Source organism: Pollachius pollachius (genome assembly GCF_949987615.1).
Source record: "Pollachius pollachius genome assembly, chromosome: 7".
In the NCBI taxonomy this organism is placed as follows: domain Eukaryota; kingdom Metazoa; phylum Chordata; class Actinopteri; order Gadiformes; family Gadidae; genus Pollachius; species Pollachius pollachius.
In genome coordinates this window covers 11,774,793-11,801,391 of record NC_136940.1, presented here as the reverse complement: position 1 = coordinate 11,801,391, position 26,599 = coordinate 11,774,793, and the positions used below count along the sequence as shown (strand labels likewise).

General features: G+C 40.0%; 1 protein-coding gene and 1 long non-coding RNA gene across 2 annotated transcripts; both read left to right on the top strand.

Annotated features, from left to right (window-relative positions):
- The first annotated feature begins 122 nt into the window (after positions 1–122).
- On the top strand, positions 123–20,658 carry itpa (inosine triphosphatase (nucleoside triphosphate pyrophosphatase)). Its single transcript, XM_079739496.1, has 8 exons — positions 123–355; positions 554–611; positions 693–757; positions 19,128–19,201; positions 19,349–19,380; positions 19,484–19,596; positions 19,667–19,743; positions 19,866–20,658. The coding sequence occupies exons 1-8, from the start codon at positions 293–295 to the stop codon at positions 19,996–19,998; spliced, it is 615 nt and encodes a 204-aa protein (XP_079595622.1). The 5' UTR covers positions 123–292; the 3' UTR covers positions 19,999–20,658.
- Positions 20,659–23,795: 3,137 nt separating this feature from the next.
- On the top strand, positions 23,796–25,098 carry LOC307077789. Its single transcript, XR_013811957.1, has 3 exons — positions 23,796–23,920; positions 24,212–24,241; positions 24,547–25,098. It is a non-coding gene; the product is annotated as an uncharacterized lncRNA (long non-coding RNA).
- The last annotated feature ends 1,501 nt before the right edge of the window (positions 25,099–26,599 follow it).

Genomic DNA, 26,599 nt, shown 5'->3' with positions numbered 1-26,599 from the left:
CTATAAAAGCTATAAAAACTACAAAATGACTCTCTTAATGCAGGCTATGTGGAAATTGCGCCGACTTTGGCTCAGCCTGGCTCCGCCCTTTTCCGCTACGTAGCTAAAATGGCTGCCGTTGAGTACGAAAAGTGTACATCGATCCACACACGTTTTGAGTACACTACCCGAGTCCTTTCAGTAAACTGATTTTCGCCCTATCTGAATTGGAACGCCCTACGTACTCAAACTAAGGCTAGTCAGTACGGATAGTATGGATATTGGAACACGGCTGTGAAACTACGAATTCGTCATGGCTGTACCCGCCGGTAGATCAGTGGTTTTTGTCACTGGAAATGCCAAAAAACTTGAGGAGGTACGACTTCTTTCGTGATTTTATCTGATACGCAATGAAACATGCATACCGCATACCGATGTGTTTGATATGTTGTTGGTGTTTTCAGAAACTAGCTTGATGCTTCGCCTGCCAAATACAGTACAAGTTACCTATATTTATTCTCTAACCAATGCAATTAAATCGACGAGGACCTATGCTTATTCATTTGGGTTTCAGGTAATTCAGATCCTCGGTGACAAGTTTCCATACAAACTAATTTCCCGGAAGATTGACTGTGAGTAATATGAAAATAGATATTTAATAATGTAAATTGATTTAAAAGCATACATTTCACATTCGTTTTTACTATTTCCAGTGCCTGAATACCAAGGAGAGCCAGACGAGATTTCTATACAGAAGTGTAAGGAGGCCGCACGTCAGGTTTGATTACTCTCATACTTGGTTATTACTTGTATACATGGTTATATATACATGGTTATTCAATGATCATTGAATGTTAATAGAGCGTAACTGTACGTTCACACCAAATGCTGTAAAAGATGCAAAATCGCCGAATAGCTCAAAACGCAACGCTTTCCAAAATATTTACAGCTCATATCGCTCTTGCGATTTTGTTTTTCCATTTAAAGGAGCCGCGCTTTTTGCCTGCACGCTCGTAGTTGAGGCAAGTGCTCCTGCTGATGCCGAGCCACAAAAACACTAGATAGTCATATGTTTGGTCAATAGAAAAAGAGTAATAAGCATAAATACATGAGACATAGGATAACATAACTAATTAATGGAGCAATTGCTTATATGCTATCTTATAGCTTAGTTGATCGCTATCGTGTGTGTTATGGCTGCACGTGCACCCCTAAAATTTCGGGATATCATATTTTGCCCATATCGTACGATATGGGCAAAATATGATATCCCGATATTTTTTGGCTGAATGGCGATATACTATATATATCTCGATATTTCTATAGAGTGGGTTAGATGGCTTCGTCCTGCGTACTACGGTGAGGGTTTCAGTGCGCCCTAACTTTTAATCCCCCGCCCCCTCCCTTCTCCGTTCCATTTGGGAACATGTTTGGTTTAATTTCGCTTGCTTCGTATATTTTAATTAATTAAGGGCGCCACCAACACATTTGTCGACCTAGGTGGTCACCTATGCCGAGCGCCGTCCCTGGTTTCGGGGCAGAAGAAGCTGTCGCAGCCGGTGATGCAGCAGCACAGCCACAGAGTTTTACGTATTCCTCATACTGCACTTTGTGCCGCTGCTGTAAATGGTGGAACAGATTTGTCGTGCTTCCACTTTTAGCGCAACGGGTTTGCTACACTCTCTACAGATGACCTGCAGTTGCTGCTCATCTGTTTTTTTAAACCCGAACCATTTCCATATTATGGAGCTGTTGTTTCTCCTCTTTTAAACAATTTCGTCTCACGCGCGTCTCGTTTTCTTTACCGGTATCCTCCATGCTTGTTGTGTTTGTGAGGGGGTGTCTTTGCACACGGCACGTTCGGAAGGACAGAGTGGGAGGGGGAGGGGTCGCGCTCACACAGTCTCCAAGGCAAGCACAGACGCTTGAGGCGGAAACTGACCATTTTAACGCATATATCGATATAAACGATATTGTCAAATCTTGTATCCCCTTGGAAATTCTATCGATATATCTTACATAGCCGATATATCCTGCAGCCCTAGTGTGTGTGTGTGTGTGTGTATAGTATTGTTTATTATGGAAAAGATCCACTCAACGGGAGCATTTGTGCCAGGCAGACACACGACAAACTGACAAATTAGAAATACATTTTTGTGCGGTATCTCCCTTCTGAAATGCGTGCCCACCGCTCGTTTGATGATTTCCATCAGCATTCCACTGTGCGACCATCCCTGTTTAGTAATGCAGATTGCGTATGCCCTCATACATTGTTGAAATCATATGCTGGATGCTTTATTCTTTCTATGTGTTTTTTAGTTAATGATCGGGCTATAATAAGACCACGTTGGCTATGCAATCGCGGAAAAATACGATGCCCTGCAATAGCCGCAATTATTCTCTCACACCGTGATGAAGGAACAAATGTGTGGTAGGAACTAGGAACTAAAGTTCTCGCATATGTTTACTGGGACCCACGCCGGCGAGAGACATCTACATTCCGATTGGCTGGTGGTCATTTACAGCCGAAACGCTACTAGCTCGTTTGCATAGAGTTGAGCTGTTTTCAACTCTCATTTACAGCTTTAAAGCTATTGCTCAAGCGTTTTATCGCTCATGTCTAATAGAAAGGGAATGGGCATTTATCGCTCAAACCACTTTACAGCTTTTGGTGTGAACGCACAGTAAGAGTGGCGAAATCATGCCCCTTCCGGTAGAGCCCATGAGACCTATGTGATCGAAAAATATAAATGGGTTTCAATGGAGAGAAAGTAATTATTTTCTGGTCCCAGTCTTTATATTCCCTGGATTACACATGTTGTTTGTGGATTTAAATGATAATTTTTCATGGAAAGAAAACTTTGATAATGTTAGGTTTTGTGTGAGGCCGCTTTGTGAACTACAGCTCTTTGCTGCTCTCGACGCGAATGATATACGTCACCACCCGCACTTGGAACTCCGGCACATACATGGCGATCTCTCTGCTCCACTTCACCGCTTTTTTCCAAGGGCAGGATAAATGTATCGAAAGAGGTGAAAACCATTATAAGTCGGGGCATGTGGAGAGTTTCAATTATGCCGATGGGGAGATTGTCGGTCTTGTCCACCCAGTCACAGGGAGCGTGACGTCACATACGAGACGTGTAGTCTTTCTCATTGTGTTTTCTCTACAGCCTTTAACTTAACAATTGCACAATAAACAGTCAAACTCTTGACATGAAAAATTATCATTTAAATCCACAAACAACATTTGTGTAATCCGGGGCATATAAAAACTGGGACCAGAAGATAATTACTTTCTCTCCATTGAAACCCATTCATATCTTATCTCATAGGTCCATCGATAGTATATAAAATGGATGTAGCATCCGGGCAGACCTCAGTTATTCCAACTGCATCCAATTCTCTTGGCTTATGAGCGTGGCCATCTTGTCATAGTTTGACTCCGCCTCATTTCCTATAACCAAAAAAGGGCATTGATGTGACGTTGGGGGGATGGAGATACACCCATCTAGGTGACGTACACCAAATTAGCTCGTAGCTCATTCGTTTTTAAACGATTGGTTGGTACAGCTGACGACAGAGCAAGGCATCTTGGCAACGGAATGAACAATAGGAACTAGAAAATGTATTTCCTGCAGAAAATGCGGTGAGTGCTGTCGTGGAAAGGGAGGTTGCCACATAGATTAAGACAAAGAAAATTTAAATGCTTAAATCAAGTGAAGGGATTTGAACAAAAGTTCAAAAGTCTAAATGGAGAAAACAATGTAAACATGCACACCATTTAAAGGGGAACTATGCAACTTTTTTGGCTTAATTTACCTTGATATAACAGGTTAAGAGCCATTGTGATTGTTCTTAAACACTTTATGGGTCGACTGGTCGCTGTTTCGACTCCCCCTAGCGCATCTTGGGGGGGAAAAAGGGAATATGCAAGTTTCTGCCGGGCGACCCGCCGCCCACTCTCGCGGGAGTCTCGGGTCTCGCGAAGCACCGAATTGCTTTATGGCACTACAGACCCACAAACACGGAACCGGCTCGATGTAAACACAAGTAGCGAAGGGATTGTTACATTCATCATGGATCAGCAGACTAAAAAGAGACTGAGAAACCCAATGTCGGAGAAACAGAAGAAGAGAAAAGGGAGACTGACCGACAGAGAGGCCGACCGACAGAGAGGCCAGACACGAGTAAACGTTGGGCGAGCTTCTCAGGAATACCGTGAACTAAAAGAAGACTGCAAATCAGATGCCGACTTGCCATGGCCGTGTTGCTCTTGAAATTGTGAGTACCCTTGGGTGAATTTTGTCCTCTTTGTATTGTGGCTTCTTGATGTTGATAGTCTCTGTAAAAATGTGTTGCTCGACCGTTTTGTTGTAAGCCCTGTATGTTTCTAGCTTGCTTGCTTGCTGGGGTGTTAGCATACTCGCTACCAAACACGTTTGTTTTCATGGTTGTTTTGCTGTTTGTCTGTCTTGTCCCCCAGATACAGCCAAAATCCACGAATCCAGGTTCTTGTTTATTTAGATAACTAGACCGCTATTCAAATGCCTCCGATTTTTCTAAGAGTGTATAGCCTATAAATATCATGTGATATGTCCGGCTGCCATATAATGCAGTACCCTGCACAAGAGCTGCTAGTTAGAACATATTCGTCGGTAACAGAAATGTTACGATATGTGAACCTCCATTATAGCTTTAGCCATGTTATACCTTTGTTGTAGTTCCCCGCTTGTAAACATGTTTGTAAAAAGATTGCTATGTATTTTTTCTTAGTTACAAGCGTTGGCAACAACATGAGGCTTGATGACCAAAGACGGCTCGGCCTGCCTTCCCCGGTACAGCCACCACCTACATCCGAACTTGTGCGAAGTGTCACGAGGAAATCCATAGAACCCTCAAGAAGATGTTACACAATAGCCGTAAGGCAAAAAACAAACCATGAAGAACTGTCACTTGCATTTCTTTCAATATCCAAAATAAGTATTTTTCTAACCAAAGTGTGTATTATTGAACAAATGAACGAAAGGTGGTGCAAATATCTGTTATTAAAAAAAATAGAAACATTTTAAACCGTATACAATAATATTTATTTACAATGTTTACTTGCAAGCATTTACACGTAAATATAAATGTGTCCTTAATCTTCCAGACACAGCATTTGCCTATGACAACTGTTCTGCGGGGACTAGCGACAGCATACCGTCTCGATCTCTGAATCAATTTCCCTGTAATTCCGTACACAAGTACTTCAGCAGATACATAAATGTATGATTGCCGCGCAAATTGTTCATGCTATCGTTATGTATTATGTTGGCCAACACTCTTACACTGATCGTTCTGTTCAACAACCAAAGATAAAACAATTCTAATCTAGGGTATAACATCTCTCCATCAACTATAAAAAAGGATGAGTTTATTGTAATACATACACCCTTTCAAAATGTATAACCTTGTCTACTCTTTATGAACATCTACCGTATTTTCCGCACTATAAGGCGCACTTAAAAACCGGTAATTTTCTCAAAAAACGACAGTGCGCCTTATAATCCGGAGCGCCTTATATATGGATCAATTGGTTAATTGGTTGATCCATACTGGTTGTAAACGGCGCTCTGTCAAAATGTTTCAGTATGAAAAACCAATAAAAACAATTTAATAATAATAATAAAATGTTTCACTACGACTACGATAAAGCCACACCGCTTGCAGCATTACGGCTATCGTAGTCAGTGCACACAGCATTTTACTGCGCTTACTCACGGAAGGTCACACTATACGATCACAGAGCCAGGAAATCGGGCGGAAGACTGGCCACACTACAAGATTCGAGGGTGCGATGCTCTACTTTGTATCATTCACGTTTGCAAGATATTTAAAAAATCTAAGGTTTGGAACTGCGTAATTGTGTTTTACTTTTTTGTCATAAAGGTTCCAGTTTTATATCTGCTAAATGCAGCAACTCGTCCTCACAGTTGCGTTGCGCGTGACGAGCTATACAATTAGCACAGCTCTATCTAGTGGATGCATAACGCATCCCCAGTCAAACGTTTGACTGCAGTATCTTCTATGCTATGCGCCTTATAATCCGGTGCGCCCTATTCATGAAAAAAGTTCTAAAATAGGTCATTCATTGAAGGTGCGCCTTATAATCCGGTGCGCGTTATAGTGCGGGAAATACGGTACGTTGCACATGGCTCCACGCATTCGCCGGCTTCTTTGAAAACGAATGCACATGGCTAGCGTAGAAGTGGATGGGGAAGGGTCGTCAACGAGTTGTTAAGACAGTGTTGTAAAATATCTCCCCCGAAGCTGTAGGGGGAGCTCAATGCGAGCGCAAACCAAGAAAACAGCAAAGAAGTGGCCAAAGTTGCATAGTTCCCTTTCAAGAAAATGTAAATAGTTGGAAACAAATAAAGCTGAATGAAAACCGTAAAGCATTGCTAAAAATGCAGAAATGTAAAGTGAATTGAACTAAAGAATCTGAAAGGTCAAATGTATTGCCCTGCACTGCTTGTGTGTGTGTGTATGTCTTTAAGAGAATAGCGAGCCGGTGCGTGATTAAAAGTAGCCAAATAGAGCGGGAAAAACAGCCCAATCTGGCAATACTGCCTGAACGTCCTCACAAATCAATGAAACCAACTAAAAACGAAGCCGGTATGAAACTAAAACTGTGAATTTGAATAAAGTTTAAATGATATCGAAATTCTGTGTGGATATTATTGAAGATACAAGTGTGTAGATTTGTTAAAGCGTTGGAACGAAGGTAAACGGTTGAAAAATAATGGAGTTACGATGTTTTTTGGAGTAAAAGTGTCAGAATGGGCAGACGTCTTCAATGAAAACAGCTGAATACGAAGCCGGTATAAAACTAAAACTGTGATTCTAAAGAAAGTTTATATGATATCGAAATTCTGTTTAGATATTACTGAAGATACAAGTGTGTAGATGTGTTAAATGGTTTGAACGAAGATAAACGGTTGAAAAATGATTTAGTTACGTCCAGTGCTGGGTAGTAACGCAAATGAGTAAAAGCACCTTTTTCGGGTAACGAGTACTTTTCATGTTCCTTTTTTAAGTCTGTAATTTTACTCTTACTCGGGTAAATATTTGATTTAAAATTCTACTATTTACTCAATTACATTTTCCATTGTGCCTTCATTAAAATGAGTATTTTGATAAACACATTATCTTCGTTGACTGTAATACAAGCATACACGTTAATGACACGCCCTCCGTAGGTTGCAAAATTGTTGCGATTCCGTAGCCGAGGAGAGAGTCGACCATTACGTTGGGACTGACGCCTCAACCCTCCCTCTGCCGTCATTGGGATCGCCAGTGTTGCCAGATTGGGCGGGAAATCTGGCCCAATCTAGCAACACCGGCGGAGGCGTCACTAAACGATCCTAAGCAGTTTTATGTCAGAGTGCTGCAAAAAGCTCAGCTTCCCTGGAACTTAAGAAATGCTTGAGAAAATATTACTTGTGTGGACGCTACCGCATTACTTGGTCAATAAACAAGCTACTTAAAAGTTATTTGATTCAGAAAAAGGTATTTGTTGATCGTTTTGCGGGTAGCTAGATAGTACTCACTCACCTTTGCTTTGATTATGAAGATAGTCCTGTTTTTCACCTCACATACGACAACGTTGTTAACCCACCCACTCTTGAAAAAAAGTTAGCTAGCCGTACTTTTGTAGGCTTTCATTTTTTGTGCGGTATAAGGTTACGGATTCTCTGTAAGATAAATGTAAATATCTCCAAACTCCAAGTTGGGTCGAGACGTTGCCAACTTCAAAGCAATGAACACACCAGCGGGTGCTGTGTATGGATCACAAATTCCGAGTATGTTTATCTTTTCTTGATATCTAATTTGAACATTTATGGTCTAAATAGTTGATTGATTGTAGGATTGGAAATCTGCAAGGCTGCAATTCCCCTGGCTGGCCGCTTTTCTTCGCCATTTTGTCGGCATTTGTTACCCTCCAGATAGCCATGGTAGTCACGTGACTGCAAAGTATGAATACACAAATGTAAAGTAACTTGTAATTTGAGTAACTTTATAACAAAGTACTTTTTTACTCTTACTCAAGTAGGTTTTCAAATTGGAATATCTAGTTTTACTCAAGTAAATTTCGAAGGAAGTAATTGTACTTTTAATTGAGTATAGATTTTCAGTACTCTACCCACCACTGGTTACGTCTTAAACAGTTGACTCCCATGTTAAAAAAAACATTTTAAAAGTAGAATATCTTAAAGTATTAAATATTTTAAAAATCTGAAAAGAAGCGCGCGATTCCAAGCTATTCTGGATATTTTAAAATTTGAATGGAGTCTCTAGGTGAACAATTGAGGAAGGAGATAGGTCCCAAAGTTTGTAGAGAATAATAAAGAAAGAAAGAACTAGAAATTGCATTTCCTGCAGAAAACGCGTGTGAATGCTGATGGCTGAATGAAAAGAGCAAAGCATTGCTGAAAATGAAGAAATATAAAATTGATAGAATATGAAAGTAGTAGTAGTATCAGTAGCTGAAGTATATGTAGTAGTAGCTGAAGAAGTAGTAGCAGCTTAAGTAGTAGTAGTAGTAGCTGAAGTAGTAGTAGTAGCTGAAGTAGTAGTTGAAGTATAAGTAGTAGTAGTAGCTGAAGAAGTTGTAGTAGCTGAAGTTGTAGTAGTAGCTGAAGTAGTAGTAGTAGCTGAAGTAGTAGTAGTAGCTGAAGTAGTAGTAGTAGCTGAAGTAGTAGTAGTAACTGAAGTAGTAGTAGTAGCTGAAGAAGTTGTAGTAGCTGAAGTAATGGTAGTAGCCTAAGTAGTAGTGGTAGTAGCTTAAGTAGTAGGTAGTAGCTGAAGTAGTAGTTGTAATTGGTAGGAGTAGTAGTAATGGTAGTAGTAATACTGGTAGGAGTAGTAATGGTAGTAGTATTATTGGTAGTAGTAGTGGTAGTAGTAGTAGTAGTAGGCAGTAGAAATGTTGAATAGCTTTAATCAAGTGAGATATTTGAACACAGTTCAAAATATTAAAATCGAATTGGAATAAAGCTGTGTGTGTGTGTGTGTGTGTGTGTCTTAAGAGAATGGCGAAGACATTGCGTGTGTGGGTGTGTGTCTTTAAGAGAATGGCAGGGCTAATGCGTGTGTCAACGGAAATCAATGAGAGCAACTGAAAACCATGCCGGTTTGAAATCAAAACTGATTCTGAAAAAAGTATAAATGCTATTGAAATTTCGTTTAGATATATTGAAGATACAAATGTGTAGATTTGTTTAATGGTTTGAATGGTGGTAAAAGGTTGAAATTTGACTGAGTGACGATGTCCTAAGTAATTTAAGTGTCAGAATGGGCAGACGGCTTCAATGGGACCAACTGTAGAATATGAATGTTTGAAACTAAAACTGTGAAGAAAGTTTAAATGATATCGAAATTTTGTTTAGATATTATTGAAGATACAAGTGTGTTGATGTGTTAAATGGTTTGAACGAAGATAAACGGTTGAAAATCGATTGTGTTACGTCCATGGGCGTCAGTTTGGTTTGAAATGTGCTGGGGACAGAGACACATTCGGAAGTGCATTTTCAGAAGTGCTGGGTACATGCAGGATGCACTCTTTTTTCTCTCTTTAGTGCCGGTAATGAAAGGTTCAGATAGACGGCATACCCATGTAGCTAATTACTAAGGAATAAAATGTATACAAAATCTGTCTGGCACGTTTTATGAAGAAAACGTTTCCAAAAAGCATCGGACATATGACCCACTATGTTCTGCTCCATGTATCCAATGTTGACAACGTGACAAGACATGGCTAAGCTAACAACATAAACAAGAGGAGCTAGTAAAGGAAATGAACTGCGTGTTTAAGTTCAGAAGGGCCAAACGTGTGGCTACACACAGCACTACAAAAGTCGTCAAGATTGAAAAGGAAAAAAATATTTGTTGCACAGCTTAACTCTGTATCACATCATGAGCTGGCTGTTCTCAATTCACAACACGCATTCCATCTAAACTAGCCTACATCAGGCATTCTGACCAAAACTCATGCACTCCCCCCCCACAATTATTCCAGAATTCAAGCAAAGCAAGAATGACCAAAAGTCACTTTCTGTCAACAAGAGACTGACTCCACCGACTATCAATTGCAAGTTAAAACAGCCGACCACTTGAGTGCAAAAAACACAAAAGACCTCACCACAGCACCAGCAAATCTTAAGCAATAAATATTGCGTCTTACCTTTATTTATGTGGCAGTGGTCTGCAGATGCATCCCATGGTGTAGCCTACCACATCCATTTAGTTCAACAGGTTATCGTTCTGATACTGTCCATGTATGTATTCAGGCTAAAATGACTTGATTGTCTGATGCCTCATCATCCCAGCCAAAGAGTATTGGTATTATTAGTAATGGCTACTTGCCAAATCGAAAAAATAACTTCACACAGTGTGTCTTTTCCCAATGTATTTCTTATCATTCGTGGCGTTGATCAGCAGAGAAATAGTTCGCCAAAGTTGTTGACATCGCTTAGCAACCGAATACGCTGGGGTTGATAAGTTATCAGACTGCGAAGTGATACAGATGACGTGAATCAGAGGCAAAAAGAAACACTTTCCTTGACAGTGGTCAAATATGCTGGACGTGAGCATTCCATTGCATTGAGAAGAGCCGTGTAATAAACAAAAATAATTGACAGCTGAATGTTAGGAAGGCCCATGCAAGTGAATGGAGCAGTCTACAGCATTGAGAAGAGCCGTGTAATAACTAAGGGATAATGTATAGAACGCCGGTCATTATCGGGAAAATAAGCCCAGACAGGGCGAACTTCGCCCTGAAGGGGCTTATTTTCTTTTATTTTCTTTATTTTCGTCAGTGAGTGGTGTGCATTAATAAAACTAAAAATAGAAAACATTAAAATGCACAGGAATAATATTTTTATGGTAAATAATTATAATAATATATTTTAGAAGGTTAGGGTACAAATTGAAACCAGAACGGTTGGTTCGCGGACAGTGGTGGTTTTACTACAGCAATTATTACCATAGCCTATAACCATGTCTCAGAAGACATCAAAAGTGTGGCGACATTTATAAATAGGCCTACATATAAACAAACAATACAATAAATATGACTTTGACTCCGAAGAGACAGCTGGTGCCGTGCCGAAAGGAGAGAGAGTGAGAGAGAAGGTTAGGAGCGTAACTTTGTGTATTTTCAAAGAGTTTTTATTTGATCTCAGTAAAAGACCCAACCTATAGTGTAGACGTGTCAGACCATATGCAGGAATCGACACATTTATTGTGACTTTATTTATTATTCTTCTGCAGCGGCAGTTTGTGCTGAAAATAAATTGCAAACTGCGCGTACAGATGCCACCGCAGGCTTAATATTCAACATTTGCATCATAGCTCTAATGATAATAATAAAGAGAAGCTTTATTTAGACACTGTCTATGTCACTGTGGCGATTGATTCATTGTAACTTTGTTTGCTAGACAGAATCTCGCAGAGGGAAGTGGCTGTATCCCCTTACATTATTGCTACATTTTCTCTAGGAGCGCAGTCAGTGTGGCGACACAGCGCTGTGTATTCTTTCGGGCTCAATAAATGCAATCAGATCGTGAACCCGGGGCTCATATAGTGGATTATGCACTAGCCTATACATGAGCCCCGTGTTCATTATCTGACCGCATTATGGGCAGGAGCCTAATTAAAACCCGACAGGAATAAGTTGGCTACAATTCCAACGGGTTTGATTGACAGAAAACTGTTCAGGTGATAACGTAATGAGCGCAACGCGCAAGCATGTATAAAAGGTCTATAGCCTACCAAAACAGAGTGTTAATAGAAAGAAAACTCATTTTTTAAACCTCCAAAAGACCTGCCCCGCACGGCCGCTGAATAGTCGAATCTCTGGACTGAAAAGGCAGATCTGATTCGATTCAGAAAATTCAGAGTTGGGGACAGCCCTATATACATTATCCCGCTTATTACACGGCTACTTGCCAAAACAAAAAAATAACTTCACATGGTGTGTCTTTTTTCAATTTATTTGTTACCAGCATTCGTAGTGTTGCAGAGAAATAGTCCGCCAAAGACGTTGACGTCGCTTAGCAACCGAAGACGCTGGCGTTGAAAAGTTACCGCCTACTTGAGGAGTGATACCAAAGACGTCCTTAGAGGCAAAAAGTCCTTTGTTTTCCTTGACAGCGGTCATTTATACTTAGCTGGAAGTTGTGAAGAACCCATGCAAGTGAACGGAGCGTTCCACGGCATTGCGAAGCCCCGTGTAATAATCCATAATTATTCAACTCGATTTTTTATTTTTTTTTATTTTTTTTTTTACAAGTGGTGGGTAAAAAATGAATCTTGACGAAATCTGGTGGGGACGCGTCCCCGGCGTAATCAACGCCTATGGTTACATCTTAAATTGTCGATTGTGTCGGTTGTGTTACAACTCCCATGTTAAACAAATGTGGAAAAAGCTAAATAGTTTAAAAAGTAGAAAGAGTTGAAAAACGCTGAATAATAGCCATCATGTCGTTAAAGAGCTGAACTTTTCAATAGTTGAATGGTTTCTGTAGCTGAAAGTATGGCGGAGGAGTTGAAGACCAAAAAAACAGCAGAAGAAGAATAAGAATAATAAAGATTTCAATATCTAGACGAACAAGAAAATGCATTTTCTGCAGAAAATGCGTTGAGTGCTGTAGTACAAAGTGAGGTTGAAAATATTTTTTAATAAAGCCACATAGATTAAGACAAAGAAACCTTAAATGGCTTAAATCAAGTGAAGGGAGTTGAACAAAAGTCTAAATGGAGTAAATGTCAACATGCACACCATTTGAGAAAAAGTAAATGGTTGGAAACAAATAAAGTTACTGCTGAATGAAAAGCGCAAAGCATTGCTAAAAATGCAGAAATGTAAAATGAATTGAACTGAAGAATCTGAAACATCAAATGTATTGCCCTGCACTGTGTGTGTGTATGTGTGCTTGTGCGTGTGTGTGTCTAAGAGAATAGCGAGCCGGTGCGTGATTAAAAGTAGAGTGGGAAAAACCGCCCAATATGGCAACACTGCTGAACGTCATCACGCTCCAGCGTCAACGTAAATCAATGAGACCAACTGAAAACGAAGCCGGTATGAAACTAAAACTGTGATTCTGAAAAAAGTATAAATGCTATCGAAATTCAGTTTGGATATTATTGAAGATACAAGTGTGTAGATTTGTTAAATGGTTTGAACAAAGATAAAAGGTTGGAAATTGATTTAGTTACGTCTGTTGAAAAAAAGATGATATTTTAAAAGTTAATTTTAAAAGTTTAAAAGATTTTTTGCGATTCCAAGCTATTCTGAATATTAAAATTTGAATTGAGTCTCTAGGTGAAAGATTGAGGAAGGAGATGGGTCCCAATGTTTAGGGGCCTCTATGAATAGTAGAGGCCCCTAAACATTGGGACCTATCTCCTTCCTCAAGTGTGACATGACGTCTTTGATTGGCGGAGCTTGCTGTTACCATGGAAACTAGGGATGGGTTGGTCGCGAACAATTCGTTCACAACGAACGAATCCCAAAGGTGAACGACGAGAACTGATTCCCAAAACCAGAGAACTGATTTTTTGATTTTTTTTTTTTTACATAAAACAATAATATGGTCACGTAAATAAAATATACAAAAACGAACAGAGCTCTGTCTCCCCGCGACCTTATATTGATTGAGTCTAAAACGTTCTCAACGATTCAGCCAATGAGAGTACTACAGCAGATAGCAATCGCGTTGCCATGACCCATGGGTAAACAAATGGTAAGGCACCACCACACAAGTTAACTAACCATCGCTGTAGGCTTCAATATCATGCAAGCACTTTTTTAAATTTTTTTATTTTGTTCTACGTCACAATTGCATGCTTTAATAAAGTACTGTTTTTACCTACCATTACGAGTCTTGTTTGGTCTAGTAGGGAATTTGCACAATGGTGCTGCTGCTGCTTGCTTACGTGCTTCACTGCTTATTAGCGCTACTTGGAAGACGCCATTTAATTCTTACTGCACTCCATTATGTATTAAGGATATTTATATATATGCTTAATATTTACACCTATCCATTTGTTTACCCATGGGCCATGGCAACGCGATGTATAATGATATATTTTGGCAGGGAATCGGAAATGATGGAAAAAATGTTAATCAACATGCATGTAGCCTACTACTTTCTAATGTTCTGGTCAAAAATATGGTCACGTAAATTAAATATACAAACGATCAGAGCTTCATCTCCCCGCAACCTTATATTTATTGAGTCTAAAACGTTCGATTCATACCATTATTCCCTGCCATTTAATTTGAAATTCGTACCAGCCTTTACACCACAGATACTCTAGGGTCTATAGCATATAACCGCGTTGTCTGATTACAGTTTAATTTATCTTTCACAATTTACCAGCTCTCGTTTTGAAGAATAATCAACGCGCCATTCGTTTCAATGGGAATCGCGACGGTCTATACATTCAACATAAAGATAAACAATTTAATGTAACAGTTAGCTGACAACGTCGCTAATTAACACCGCAACTGCAAATTAACCACACGGAGATAACCATGGCAACCGGTCAAACAAATTTTCTTTTTGCGATCATTCTGCGCGCGCATCCACCGTGTTGATAAACAAATAATCCCCCTATACTTATAAGCAAAGGGGGGGGGGGCAGACACCTGTGAGATTCTCTGTCAAATTACGTAATCTGTCTTAACCAACGAATCAAACAAACAAATTAAACAAACAAATCAGGATAGTGAACGGAACTGAAAGAACTGATTCCTGGAAAATAATTGTTTTGCCCATCCCTAATGGAAACGTTTACCCGCACCCGCGAAAGTCAAGTCGTTGATGACTGCTACTGCTACTGAACTTGATAGCTTACCACAGCAACCAGGATTTAGATAAATGGAAAGATAGATTTGTAGAGGAAAAAAGCTCTACATGTTGAAAAATATGTTGATATAGAATATATGCAAAAATTACAAATATATGATATAGCAGTGTCAGTGCTATTTAGTCATTTTGGTAGTATAAAAGCATAGGAAATAATACATAATGTTCAGTGAATACTTAACTGGAATACGAGACTGAATTCATATGTATTAAAAACGAGTAACGTAATTACGCAGTGACCATTGCGAAACCATTGCGAAAAGGTTCGCAATGGTTTAGGGCAGTGGTCATCAACCTTTTTAAGCCCAAGATCTCTGACCTCAACCTGTGTGAAAGGCAAGATCTACCTATTGAAGACTTGAGAAAAAACAGACAGCGCAGAATGTATTTCCAATTTAAGGCCTTTTATTGAGTCTAATTGTATGAATTACATGTAATTCTTTGCTCAGCAAAACTAACTGAAAACAAAAAATAAAGCCATGTGCCCTATTTCCCATTTATAATATTGTACAACTGTATTTGCACAACACACACACAACACAGCAAACACAACACAACAAAGAGGAAAAAATCTACACACTTGCAGTGGACAGATACTAATACCCACATGGAAGTTAACAAATGTATGATTCACATTTTAGAAAGTGGAACTGTAATGTGTGCTAATAAAATTCTAGTCAGTGCAATTAAGTTAGCGCCATGTCCCATCTAAAGCAGCATCACCTCACAACGCCATCTAAAGGCAAAACTCTTGCAGTCATGTTGCTCAAATTAGTGTGATGGTTGTGACTGAATACTGTCAGTGAGTGCCTTGAAGTTTGGCTCATAGCTACAGACAGCCAGCCTGAGACAGTCAGTGAGGTGTTGGTCTGTAAGGCAGCTCCTGTACTTTGATTTGATTATTTTCATTTGTGAAAACGCCATTCCACAAAGATAAGTAGATCCAAAGTAGGCCCTCACTCATAGTGCACATGCAGTGAGGAGAGGATACTTCACTTTGCTGACCAGTCCCCAAAAGTCACTTCTCACTTTGTCCAGCTGGGCACAGTACTGCTCAGGGTTAAAAACATCCTCGTTTTTGATGGCGTGTGACATTTTCTCCAGGTTGGGGAAGTGGGTCAGCCTCTTGTTCTTTAGGTGTGTGGTCCAAACACCCAGCTTGGCCTTGAACCCATTCACTGCGCTAATCATGTGGGGCAGGTGTCTGTCCTTTCCCTGCAGCTCGTTGTTGAGTGTGTTATGTTTTGCCGTTAGGTCTGTCAAAAACCCGATATCCAGTAGCCACGCATCATCGGACAGTTCCTCGTGCTCCTCGTTCCTTTTTGACAAAAAAAGTCTCAGGCAGCAAGTCAACAAATCACTGCAACACTTTGCAGTCCGGTGACTCAACCACCGGACTTCAGTGTGGAGAAGCAGGTCTCCGTATGCGGCATCGAGCTCATCCAATAACGCCTTGAATAAGCGGTGCTGAAGCACTTTTGCTCTAATCGAGTTTATCAGTTTGACCACCAGTGTCATGACATGGGGAAAAAGTCCAAGACTTTCCCAACCAAGGCCTGTTGATGGATAACACAGTGATAATCCATGAATGCGGGAAATTTGGGGTCATTACGGCATAGCGCTAAGAAACCTGCCCGCACATCTCGCATTGCCGGGGCCCCATCAGTAGTAATGGCAACTAGTTTATTAATGGGGATGCCGTTTTCGTCTATATACTTTTTGAACTCCTGGTAAATATCCTCACCTCTCGTTCTCTCCTTTAAGTGCAAAAGAGTAAGGAAGTCCTCATTGGTTGTAGAATCCTGGAAAGCCATTCTGACGAATACAACAAGCTGGGATGTGTTCATTACATCCAGGGATTCATCGAACTGTAGAGAAAGCTATTCACAGCGGGACAAGTCTTTTAATACTTGTCGATCCACGTCCTCTGACAGTGATTCAGCCCTCCTTGTCACTGTCGCAGGGCCAAGCGGTACACCACGAAGTGCAGTTCTAATGTCGTCTTTGTTTTTGAAGTCGTTGAAAACTGTCTCTGCGGTGATGGCCGTTGCTTCTTTGATTAAATCTCCATCTGTGAAAGGTTTCTTGTGTTTAGCTAGCAGGTGGCTTATGCAAAGGGATGCTTCAGTAGCAGCCTTATTTTGCGTAACGGGTTTTGTGAAAAGCGATTGCTGGGCCTTCAACCCCGATTTCAGCCCCTCAATTTTTCTTGCACGGATTGCGCTCTTTGGGGGGGTAGCTGTATTTGAATTTCGAGTGGTTGGTTTTGTGGTGCCGTTCCAGGTTTCCTCTTTTAGAGGAAACCTGGAACAGTGCTTGTGTTTGGTGGCATAACATGCACACACACTTGTCTTTCACCAAAGTATAAATAAACTCCTCTTCCCATTCTGAATGGAAGTTGTACGTTTTCGTCTTCTTTCGTGGAGCCTCTGCCATGCTAGCTATCACCAGAGAGGCGTACCGTAGCAACAAGTCAATATTGACGTTCGCGCCCCACGCCCTACTCTTCTTTAATCTCATTGGTCACTTAAATCAGACACTGTTAAATGCAGCGCTGCTACACAGAAAAAAATAGTAGGCCTCCAGAGAGGGAGAGATGTGCTTGCTATACTTATTATGAAAATGTATCATGCATAATATAGGATATTGTGTATTTATTTTTCTATTATTTTCGGGATCTACATGGAAAGCCTCAAAGATCGACCAGTCGATCGCGATCGACGGGTTGGCGACCAATGGTTTAGGGGATGAGTAATTCCTTCACTTGTTCTAGAAATAATGTACAAAGTCTTGTACCTTACCGTACCTTACTTCCGTTTTCCAAATTCTTTTTTGCCCCGACTCACGATTTTATGGTCACCACTACCGTGACGAAAGATTGGCTTTTTACTCTTTATATAACGATTTTAAGAAAAGTCAATGGTGAAAATGAATGCGAAATTTAATTCTGGGACCAGAGCTTTTCAGAAAGGGGGCGGTCACTGTTAAGGCCGGTTTATAGTCCTCCGTAAAATGCTGTACGTAGACACAGAGACCCTCTCCGTAGCTTACGTGCGCATCCAATATTTTTTATCTATCTGTCGAAGAAACGGAGACGGCAAGGGCTGTGATTGGTCCTTTAACTAAATAATTTTCGGAATCACTTTTCCCGGTTTGACTTTGCACCTTATTTACTTTCTACATTGTTTACTTTGCACATTAAGGACAAATAAAACACCAAATAAAATTTGAAAACCTTTGGAAGTTTATTTTCAACACTATTTACATGGTTTGTAGTCAACATATAAGATTGATCGGGCGGCAAACTGCATTGCGTATCCGACATCCCGACTGAGAACATCCATGCTCGAGGGGTCTCCGTATTTAGAGTCAGATAACGGATTACGGAGTCGGAGTAGTATACTTTGGCCTTTACGCTCTACAGTTAGGGGGCCATGCAGAGAGTGCAAACCTGATTTGAGTGGGACCACCTTAGTTACTGTTGGGGACAAAGGTTGTAACTACTAAGTATGATATCATTGATTGACAAAACAACATGGCTGCCAGAGGCTCAAGATAGGCAAAATTTAATTTAACGCCAAAAGGAGGGATTAATTTAACCCCCCCATCACCAAACTTGGTGTAGTTAAAGGCACATGGATTAAGATGAACTACTCAATTAGCAATTAACTGATATACTAATTTTAGAAGGTTATATTTTCTGACCGTTCCATCTACAGTCATAAGATCCTGTAGACATTTGTCTCTCATGTTGCACAAATTTTCCTAGGGAACCCAGAACCTGTAACAAAATGGACGCTGGACCGCCAAATTATCCCAATCAATGTTAGGTGACTTAAGGTGGGGTTAACTTGAGTCAATAATCACCAAACTTGTCGTACTTAAAGAAGCATGCAAAGCTCCAAATAGGACCATAGGGGGTGCTACAGGAATAAATTGAAAATAAATTAAAGACGCCCCTTTTGACAAACGGTCATGAAAGTTTGTTCGCCCATCACCAGATGCAAGCCGAGGCTATTCCAGCATTGTCTACCATATGGAAACCAAAAAGGTCTTAATTGTCTGCGTCAGGGTCTTAATGATCTGCGTCAGAGTCTTAATGATCCGCGTCAGGTTCTTAATGGTCTGCGTCAGGGTCTTAATGGGCTGCGTTAGGCTTGGCCCCTGTAAAGTTCTGCTTGCAGCTTTAATTATTAATTGTGATTCTATTGCTGGCTGTCCATTTTGTTTCAGGCTGATGGACCTGTGATCGTAGAAGATACCTGTCTCTGCTTCAGGGCATTGGAAGGGCTGCCTGGTCCCTACATGTAAGTATGGCATAAATACCGGCCATAACACACTAGATTGAATTTGACCAAATAATATTTGCTGTGGTAACATGAAGTGAGCCACCAGTGAATTAGTATCACATGATTACGACTGAATGTGAATCCAATATTCTCTCTTTTTGTTAGAAAATGGTTTCTGGATAAACTTAAACCGGAAGGTAAGAAAGAAAATTGGCCAGCTTTCTATATGGCGGAGCATAAATAATGCTGAATGTGAGTGGACTATGTCATTTCAATGTCTTTTCGTTTTGTATTTCCAAGGCTTGTATAAGCTGCTGGCGGGATTTGAGGATAAATCAGCATGGGCACTCTGCACTTTTGCTTTCTCTGCTGGGAAGGAGGAACCAGTCCAGCTATTCAGGGGGACAACAGAGGTCTGTCAATGTTTATGGCAATGTTTTATCTTACTTTGAATTATCATGTCCACTAATGTATCTTATATAGGGTCGTATTGTGGAACCCAGAGGACCGAGAGACTTCGGGTGGGACCCCTGCTTCCAACCAGAGGGATACGAGAAAACGTGAGTGAGAATGTTTGTTTGTTTGTTTGTTTGGGGAAACTGCTTTTCAGTACAATGCCACAAGGGGGTGCTACATATCAATACTTATTTGTTTCTTTTACTCAACACATACTTTTTCACAGCTATGCTGAGCTTCCAAAAGAGGTGAAGAACACAATTTCTCACCGCTACCGGGCTTTAGCCGCCATGTCGGATCACTTCTCTAAGATGAAAGACAACACAGCAGAGTGCAAAAAGATAAAGCTGGAAGATTAACTTGTACTTTTCTTATATAATCGACACACCTTACCCTCTGGAGTCACTTATTACTCACACTTTTTTTATTTTGAATGTATCAAGTCATTATATAATTTTTAAGAACTGGAAATGGTACCAGATTTTCAATTCAATTTTGGTGTTACTAATTGTGATTTCTTATATGTCATTTGTCCATTTAAGTTAAAATGTTCCCTCTGTTCTTTTAAACTGTAAGGGACTTATGTAAAAAAATACCCCTGGGAATAATGTGCAAAAGAAGCCAAATAAAGGAAGTCAAGTCTTATTTCATCATTTTAAAGTCTTGCTACCAGACACTTCTAAAGAAAGGGCTTGGGAGGAAATCATAAATATAGCAAGAGCTCAGGGGCCTGATGGGAGCTGCAGACATGAGGAGGAGGTGGAGGAGGGGAGGCAGTATTATTCCAGACGAGTTGTGTGGGGTCGGGAAGGGGTTGTTTAGGACTGTTGTTTAAGGGTGCTTATTCTAATCATGGACCCTGAAGCTTGGTGTCTTTAGACAGGATCAGGAACCCTGAGCCTGTTAAGGGAGAGGACAGGGTTAATTTTTGATGGGTGCTGCTGTGCGTTCTGTGAGAGTGAGCATTCATACACACACAGCGCATGCTGCCTCTGTAGAAGAGAAACATAGGCACAAGATTATATACTGCACACATTGGTGTCAGCAAAACCCTTAACCTTGTTTATAAGAGTAGAAATAGGACTTACTTAACATGAGCAGGGTAAGGAGCAGGAGGACTACATTACATTCCCGTCTGTTGTAACTTTATTATGCAATAATGTCTTTTTTTTCTCTTTTTTATAGAGGGCTAGTTTAACAAGATTTCAAAGGTATCACATGTATCACCAAAGAAACTGTTTATTCTTGAGACCAAGTTGGTTTTCTCTCATAGTGGTTCAGGAGACAGGCTGTCATGAACGAGAAACAGCTACTGGAAAAGCACAGGAAACACATGTTATCAAGAAAGAATGTTCAATGTTCTTGGGTCTGTGGCTGGTTGTAGAACACATCATTGATATTTAATTATTCTGAATGTCAAGACATGGCCCCTGAAACCTTTATATTGGTTTCAGGGGCCAACATATTGAAGGGCTGCATTTCCAACAATGGCTAATATAGATTGGGGCATTTGAGGGGATTTTTGCCTGAAATATTAAATGTAATGTGATGGTTGAGATTCAAATATAATCAAAATGCAGCATCAAATGCAGCATTTTAACTAATTTACATGAAAATACAGTTTGGATCAAATTGAGAATGGTTTGTAAATCTATACCATCAGAAGACTTTCTGTGTGTTACAGGGGTGGTATAATGCCACAAGGTGTGAGTGTGATTAGCCATTACAAGCTGGTTGAAAGTCTGCCTTTTTGGTGACATGACATCACCCCTTTAAGAATGTTGCTGTGTTGCGTTTGATTGGAAGAGTGATGATATGCAACCAGACCTTAGGAGAATGCTCCATTATCGACTTAATGGGAGACGGCTGGATGTAGCTTTGAGGAGACATGTTATACCTGTGTTTTCATTATAAATACATACATTTACGTGACAAGAAAAATTACTAACTTGTGACCTGTAGTGGAATACTTTGCTGCTCTAATTTGGTCCATGGTCCAAAAAGGCTTGTATGACAGGTGACACTATCCACATATATTGAGAATTTTTTTAACTTCAAAGAAGCCATGAATAAATGACCCATCACCCTATTTTTTCTTTAACTTTTCCATAATTGTATTCCATTCAAAAAAAGAGTACCCAGTAATGCTTTTTCAAGGTTCAATTTGAGGAAGGAATTGACCATGAAATCATCCACTTTAATAATTGAAAGCCTCCAACCCAATCCACATTACTACTGGGAAATGTCCTTTAAATTAATATCTTTCAGGTCCCAGCACACAGGTCCCAGTAGAGACATATGATGCACATGATATTGGTTAAAAAATCTTGAGGAGCTGCCAAATACATCAAATTGGTATGAATATTGGAAAATATATTTTTTGGAGAATAAAAATATAACTTGTGTTGTTAAAGGTGACCCCTGGTGATTATTTCACCAGGGGCCTCTACAGATTCATCTTTTTCTTAGGAAATTTGCTTTCCTTACGAGATGACCCGGAAATGCTTGGAGAAAAGGTGGTTCGAATTCCAAAAATGCTTAGGAAAGGAGCTTCGATGCATTCTTTAACCCTCCTTTACCATAGAGCTCGTAAGCTTCCGGTAGACCCCCATGGGACCTCTGAGATCTTAAAATATGAATGTGTTTCAATGGAGAGAAAGTAATTATTTTCTGGTCCCGATCTTTATATGCCCTGGATTACACAATTGTTGTTTGTGGATTTAAATTATAATTTTTCATGACCGTTTATTGTGCAATTGTTCAGTTAGAGGCTGTAAAACACAATGAGAAACACTACAAGTCTCGTATGTGACGTCACGCTCCCTTCGACTGGCGTGGACAAGAAACACAGTCCGAGCTCGTCAAAAATCGCCGCTTAGTCAGGGGCTTTGGCTTCAGCTGCTGTTGCAAAAGGGTCATTATCCACTCATTATCCCACTGGCTAACGGAGGACCCGATGGCTGCACATAGAGAAGCTATGAGCATTCATCCCATTGGCTAACGGAGGACCCGATGGCTGCACATTAACAGCGATTTTACAGTGTCTTTGACATTACTCACCACAACTACACTAACGTGTCCTTGTTAATCACACAACATGCATGGGTTAAGGCTATGGACATCAGTTGTCCTGTTTTGTGCTTTGATTGAGAGAAACAATATTTTTTTTGATCAGTGTTGGGTAGCTGAGGTCGTTGCTATAGAGACCATGTCCGTCCGCTTTGTTTGACAACTGACAGCTGCCAAGTCTCACCCTTTGGCCCTGCGACACTCAAATCATCCAGTTCACACTATCACATGCCACAACTCAAATTTCTCGCGCAGAGAAATTAATCCCCAAAATAACGATTGTTTTGCAGGACTTTTATTTTGTCTTATATTGAAAAGCTAACGGACATGAGTTCCGTGACATCCTCTTTCTGCACGCGCGTTACCGTGATGCTTGGGTGTGCACCAGGCCCCCAGGAGCCAAGCCTGAGCCAGCTGCAATAGCGTTTTATTTTATTTATGTATTTTTTGCAGGGGAAGGAGTGGGCAGCTGAAAGGAGCCATAGTGAAACAATTGTTGTTTCGACCCGGCATAATAATTGTTAACTAGAAAATACATTTCCTGCAGAAAATGCGGTGAGTGCTATATTGCAAAGTGTTTGTGTTTCTTTAAGAGAATAGCGAGCCGGTGTGAGTACCAAATGTGTTCGGCTGCCAGATCGGTTCGGGGGTCCTAGATGCGCAATAATGACGCACTTCCTGTAAACGATGTCATTAAATGCGCATGCGCATACTAAAACGCTGACATGTTTTTCCGCTCTTTAGGTAAGTACTGTATTAACGATCTCCTTTTCTTTTCTAATCTATGAATAAAAGAGGCGTTTTTATGTGACTAAACACGCCACAAACTATTCGAAGCAGCATACTTGAGAAATAAAACAAAATAACTACAGCCAACTTATAATAAAGCAAAAACAATATAAATAAAATAGATAGAAATTTTAAAAATGAACTAAATTTGTATGAAGTTGTGTGTGTGTGTGGGGGGGGCTTTTGTAGGTGATAATTATCCTTAACCTAATACCATTGAATTAATTGTTTTCTGGCCTTAATTCTGAAAACTGCCTTTGTCTTTGTTTATTTCATTTATTTTCACAGAAATGGAAGGGTTTTATACTGAAGTCAAGCATTACCTCAATCTAAAAACATACCACAGCTTAACAACAACCGCCCCAAACCCAGAGAGCAGGAAGGCCAACATTAGGAGGGTCTCAAAGACCTACTTTCTGAAAGGTAAGTCACAGTGTGTCAAACACAAATGCACATTTGAGCCAGTTTATCGGAAGTATTCTGTATTGGCACTATTCCTTTGCTTTTTTCTTCCAAGTACTGCCCAAAACATTTGCATTTTATTTTGTTTTATAGGGTTAGAAACCATATTCGACTTGCGCATTGTTGCGAGTTGGAATTTCACATCGAACAGATACTTTAAACTGTGCTAAAAAAAAAAGCAAATTGTTTTTTTGCCACCAAGATAATATATTTCTTATTTACTGCCATTTGATTTCTTTTGTTTTTCCTCAGAATGTTACCTACCGGTGCTTCATTTCGGAGGTAATTGTTTTTACTTCACTGGTGCTGTAATTATTAAATTATTAAAACTCATCGACTGCTTTCTTTAGCTCTTTAAAGGACATTGATAAAGAATTAAACACTTTACATCCCATATGTTTTTGTGGTAGTGGAAACCAAATGGGCATATATGGGGATGTGTTATAATCAATTTACATATAATTTTCGATATTGAAATTGCTGTAGCCTTATGCAAAAAGCTTTAAACGCCCCATTGCATTTGAAACTGTGTTGTTGTTGTGTTATCTATGAAATCTTCTTGATCTTGCCTGACATCTATTTAACAGTTGCCAAAGTCAGTGCTGTCTGACATCCTCACTGAGATGGTACTCCAAGAGGGAGATAAAGCTTACCCAACTTTGGCTCTGGTGTGTTCCACCTTCAGGAACATAGTGTCCACTGACAGGTTCAAAAGACAGGCACATTTTCTATGGCTCAACAGTAAGTGCATCAGTGAAGGGTGCATCAGTGTACAATATCCTAATTTAATATAATAATGTAATGTCCTGTGGGGTCTATACATGTTTTTACTGCTCTATAAAAATAAATGTGCTATTTCATCTTACACTTTGTTTGTCACAGGCGTCACTACATGGTGTAGAGTATCCGCCAACTACAGAGCAGAGTTCTACACCATGTACAGTATTGGGACCTGCATGGCATGTGGTCGGCTCTACAAAGTCTGCAGAGGTTCTTACCTTCGATAATAGGGACTTTAAGCAGCAACGTTTTATGGCAACGGCATCGGGTTGCCGTAATATAACTCAAGTATCACTTAGCCACTCTCTACTTGCTTGACAAAACACCCATTCCTCCTTATAAACAGACGGACTACTGGAACGGGAGGTGACAACATAAATTCCAGAATGCCAGAAGTTGTTCTTTTTTTGTGTTTTAGGATATATTGGTACAGGGAAAAGAGGAAAACTGGAAGGAATATATTCCGACAGCTACGACGGCGGGTACTGTGATGACATCTGCCGTCCAAGATCATAGGTACATTTAAATTGTAAATATGGATACAAATCCATGGCGAGACTAATTGTATGAAGTTGAAGGTCTCAAGATAAATACATCTGCACACCTCTGCTTCTTTCAGATGGCATTCCCCCCCCCCCCCCCCCCCCGTCGAGAGGAGTGGAGATATGGCTTGATGACTGTTGTTTTCAGAGCCTGTGGGAATACACCTGTGTGATATCGCCACTGCAGGCCACATGAATAAAAAAATAGATAATAATATACAAATATGTCAGTGTGTGTGCCCGTGTGTATCCAAACACATACACTGCAATTCACATACACACATACAGCTCAATGTAAATCCATAAAAAACTGCATGTTTTGATCCCACGGCCAATTGATGATATATTCATGAATTATATACATTCTTATAGGCCTACCTTGAATTTTTTACTATTTTACAGATGTTTGTTAAATTGTAGAGCAAAGATACCCCTAGTGGAAACGAGGAAAATGTTACATTTTATATTGTTATTAGTTGTATAGGCAAGGATACAAGTCAGTGAACATCTGGAAAATCATTAAAAAAAAAATCAATATTCAAGGACTAGGATGAATATCTAATATGAACACATTCATGAATTCATCCTCAATTCCACATGGGATCTAAACATGCCGTTTTATTATGGATTTACATTTAGCTGTTCCTCAGTTGTATGTATTGTCTTATTTATTCTGTTTTGTATGAGCAAATAAAATCTCATCAATCATATGACTGTCCAAGCTCTTCATTTTCAGTAAATAGAAACTAGAAAATGTATATAGAAAATATTAATTCTGTACTTTTGTCATTACAGAAAATACTGTCTTAATATCTAACTTTAACAATGGCAATCCTTACTTTAACATATGTGAAAATAAAAATATGCATTCATCAGCGCTTATAGACTTATTTCCAATGGGTTTGTGAGAGAACGGGCTCCGTTCAATGAATTCAAAACCAAAACTGATTGAGCACCGTTTATAAACAACCCTTCCGGGTTTTGTCCGTTGGCTTGTGTCGATACGTCAAGTATCGATACGTCATTTGTAAGCGCAGGACCCCGAACCGATCTGGCAGCCGAACACATTTGGTACTCACACCGGTGCGTGATTAAAAGTATCTCAATAGAGCGGGAAAAACAGCCTAATCTGGCAACACTGCCTGAACGTCCTCCAAAAGTAGCCCAATCTGGCGGGGGGAAATGCCCAATCTGGCAACCCTGATGAACGTCCTCAAGCTCCAGCGTCAAAGTGAATCAATGAGACCAACTGAAAACGAAGCCGGTATGAAACTAAAACTGATTATGAATAAAGTTTAAATGATTTTGAAATTCCGTT

What these genes read in the sequence shown, in the direction of transcription:
- itpa (XM_079739496.1), top strand. Translation starts at nt 293, where the DNA reads ATGGCTGTACCCGCCGGTAGATCAGTGGTTTTTGTCACTGGAAATGCC. An exon ending in GTAAGGAGGCCGCACGTCAG is followed by an intron (nt 758 to 19,127) that starts GTTTGATTACTC and finishes ATTTTGTTTCAG; the next exon opens with GCTGATGGACCTGTGATCGT. An exon ending in GGGCTGCCTGGTCCCTACAT is followed by an intron (nt 19,202 to 19,348) that starts GTAAGTATGGCA and finishes TCTTTTTGTTAG; the next exon opens with AAAATGGTTTCTGGATAAAC.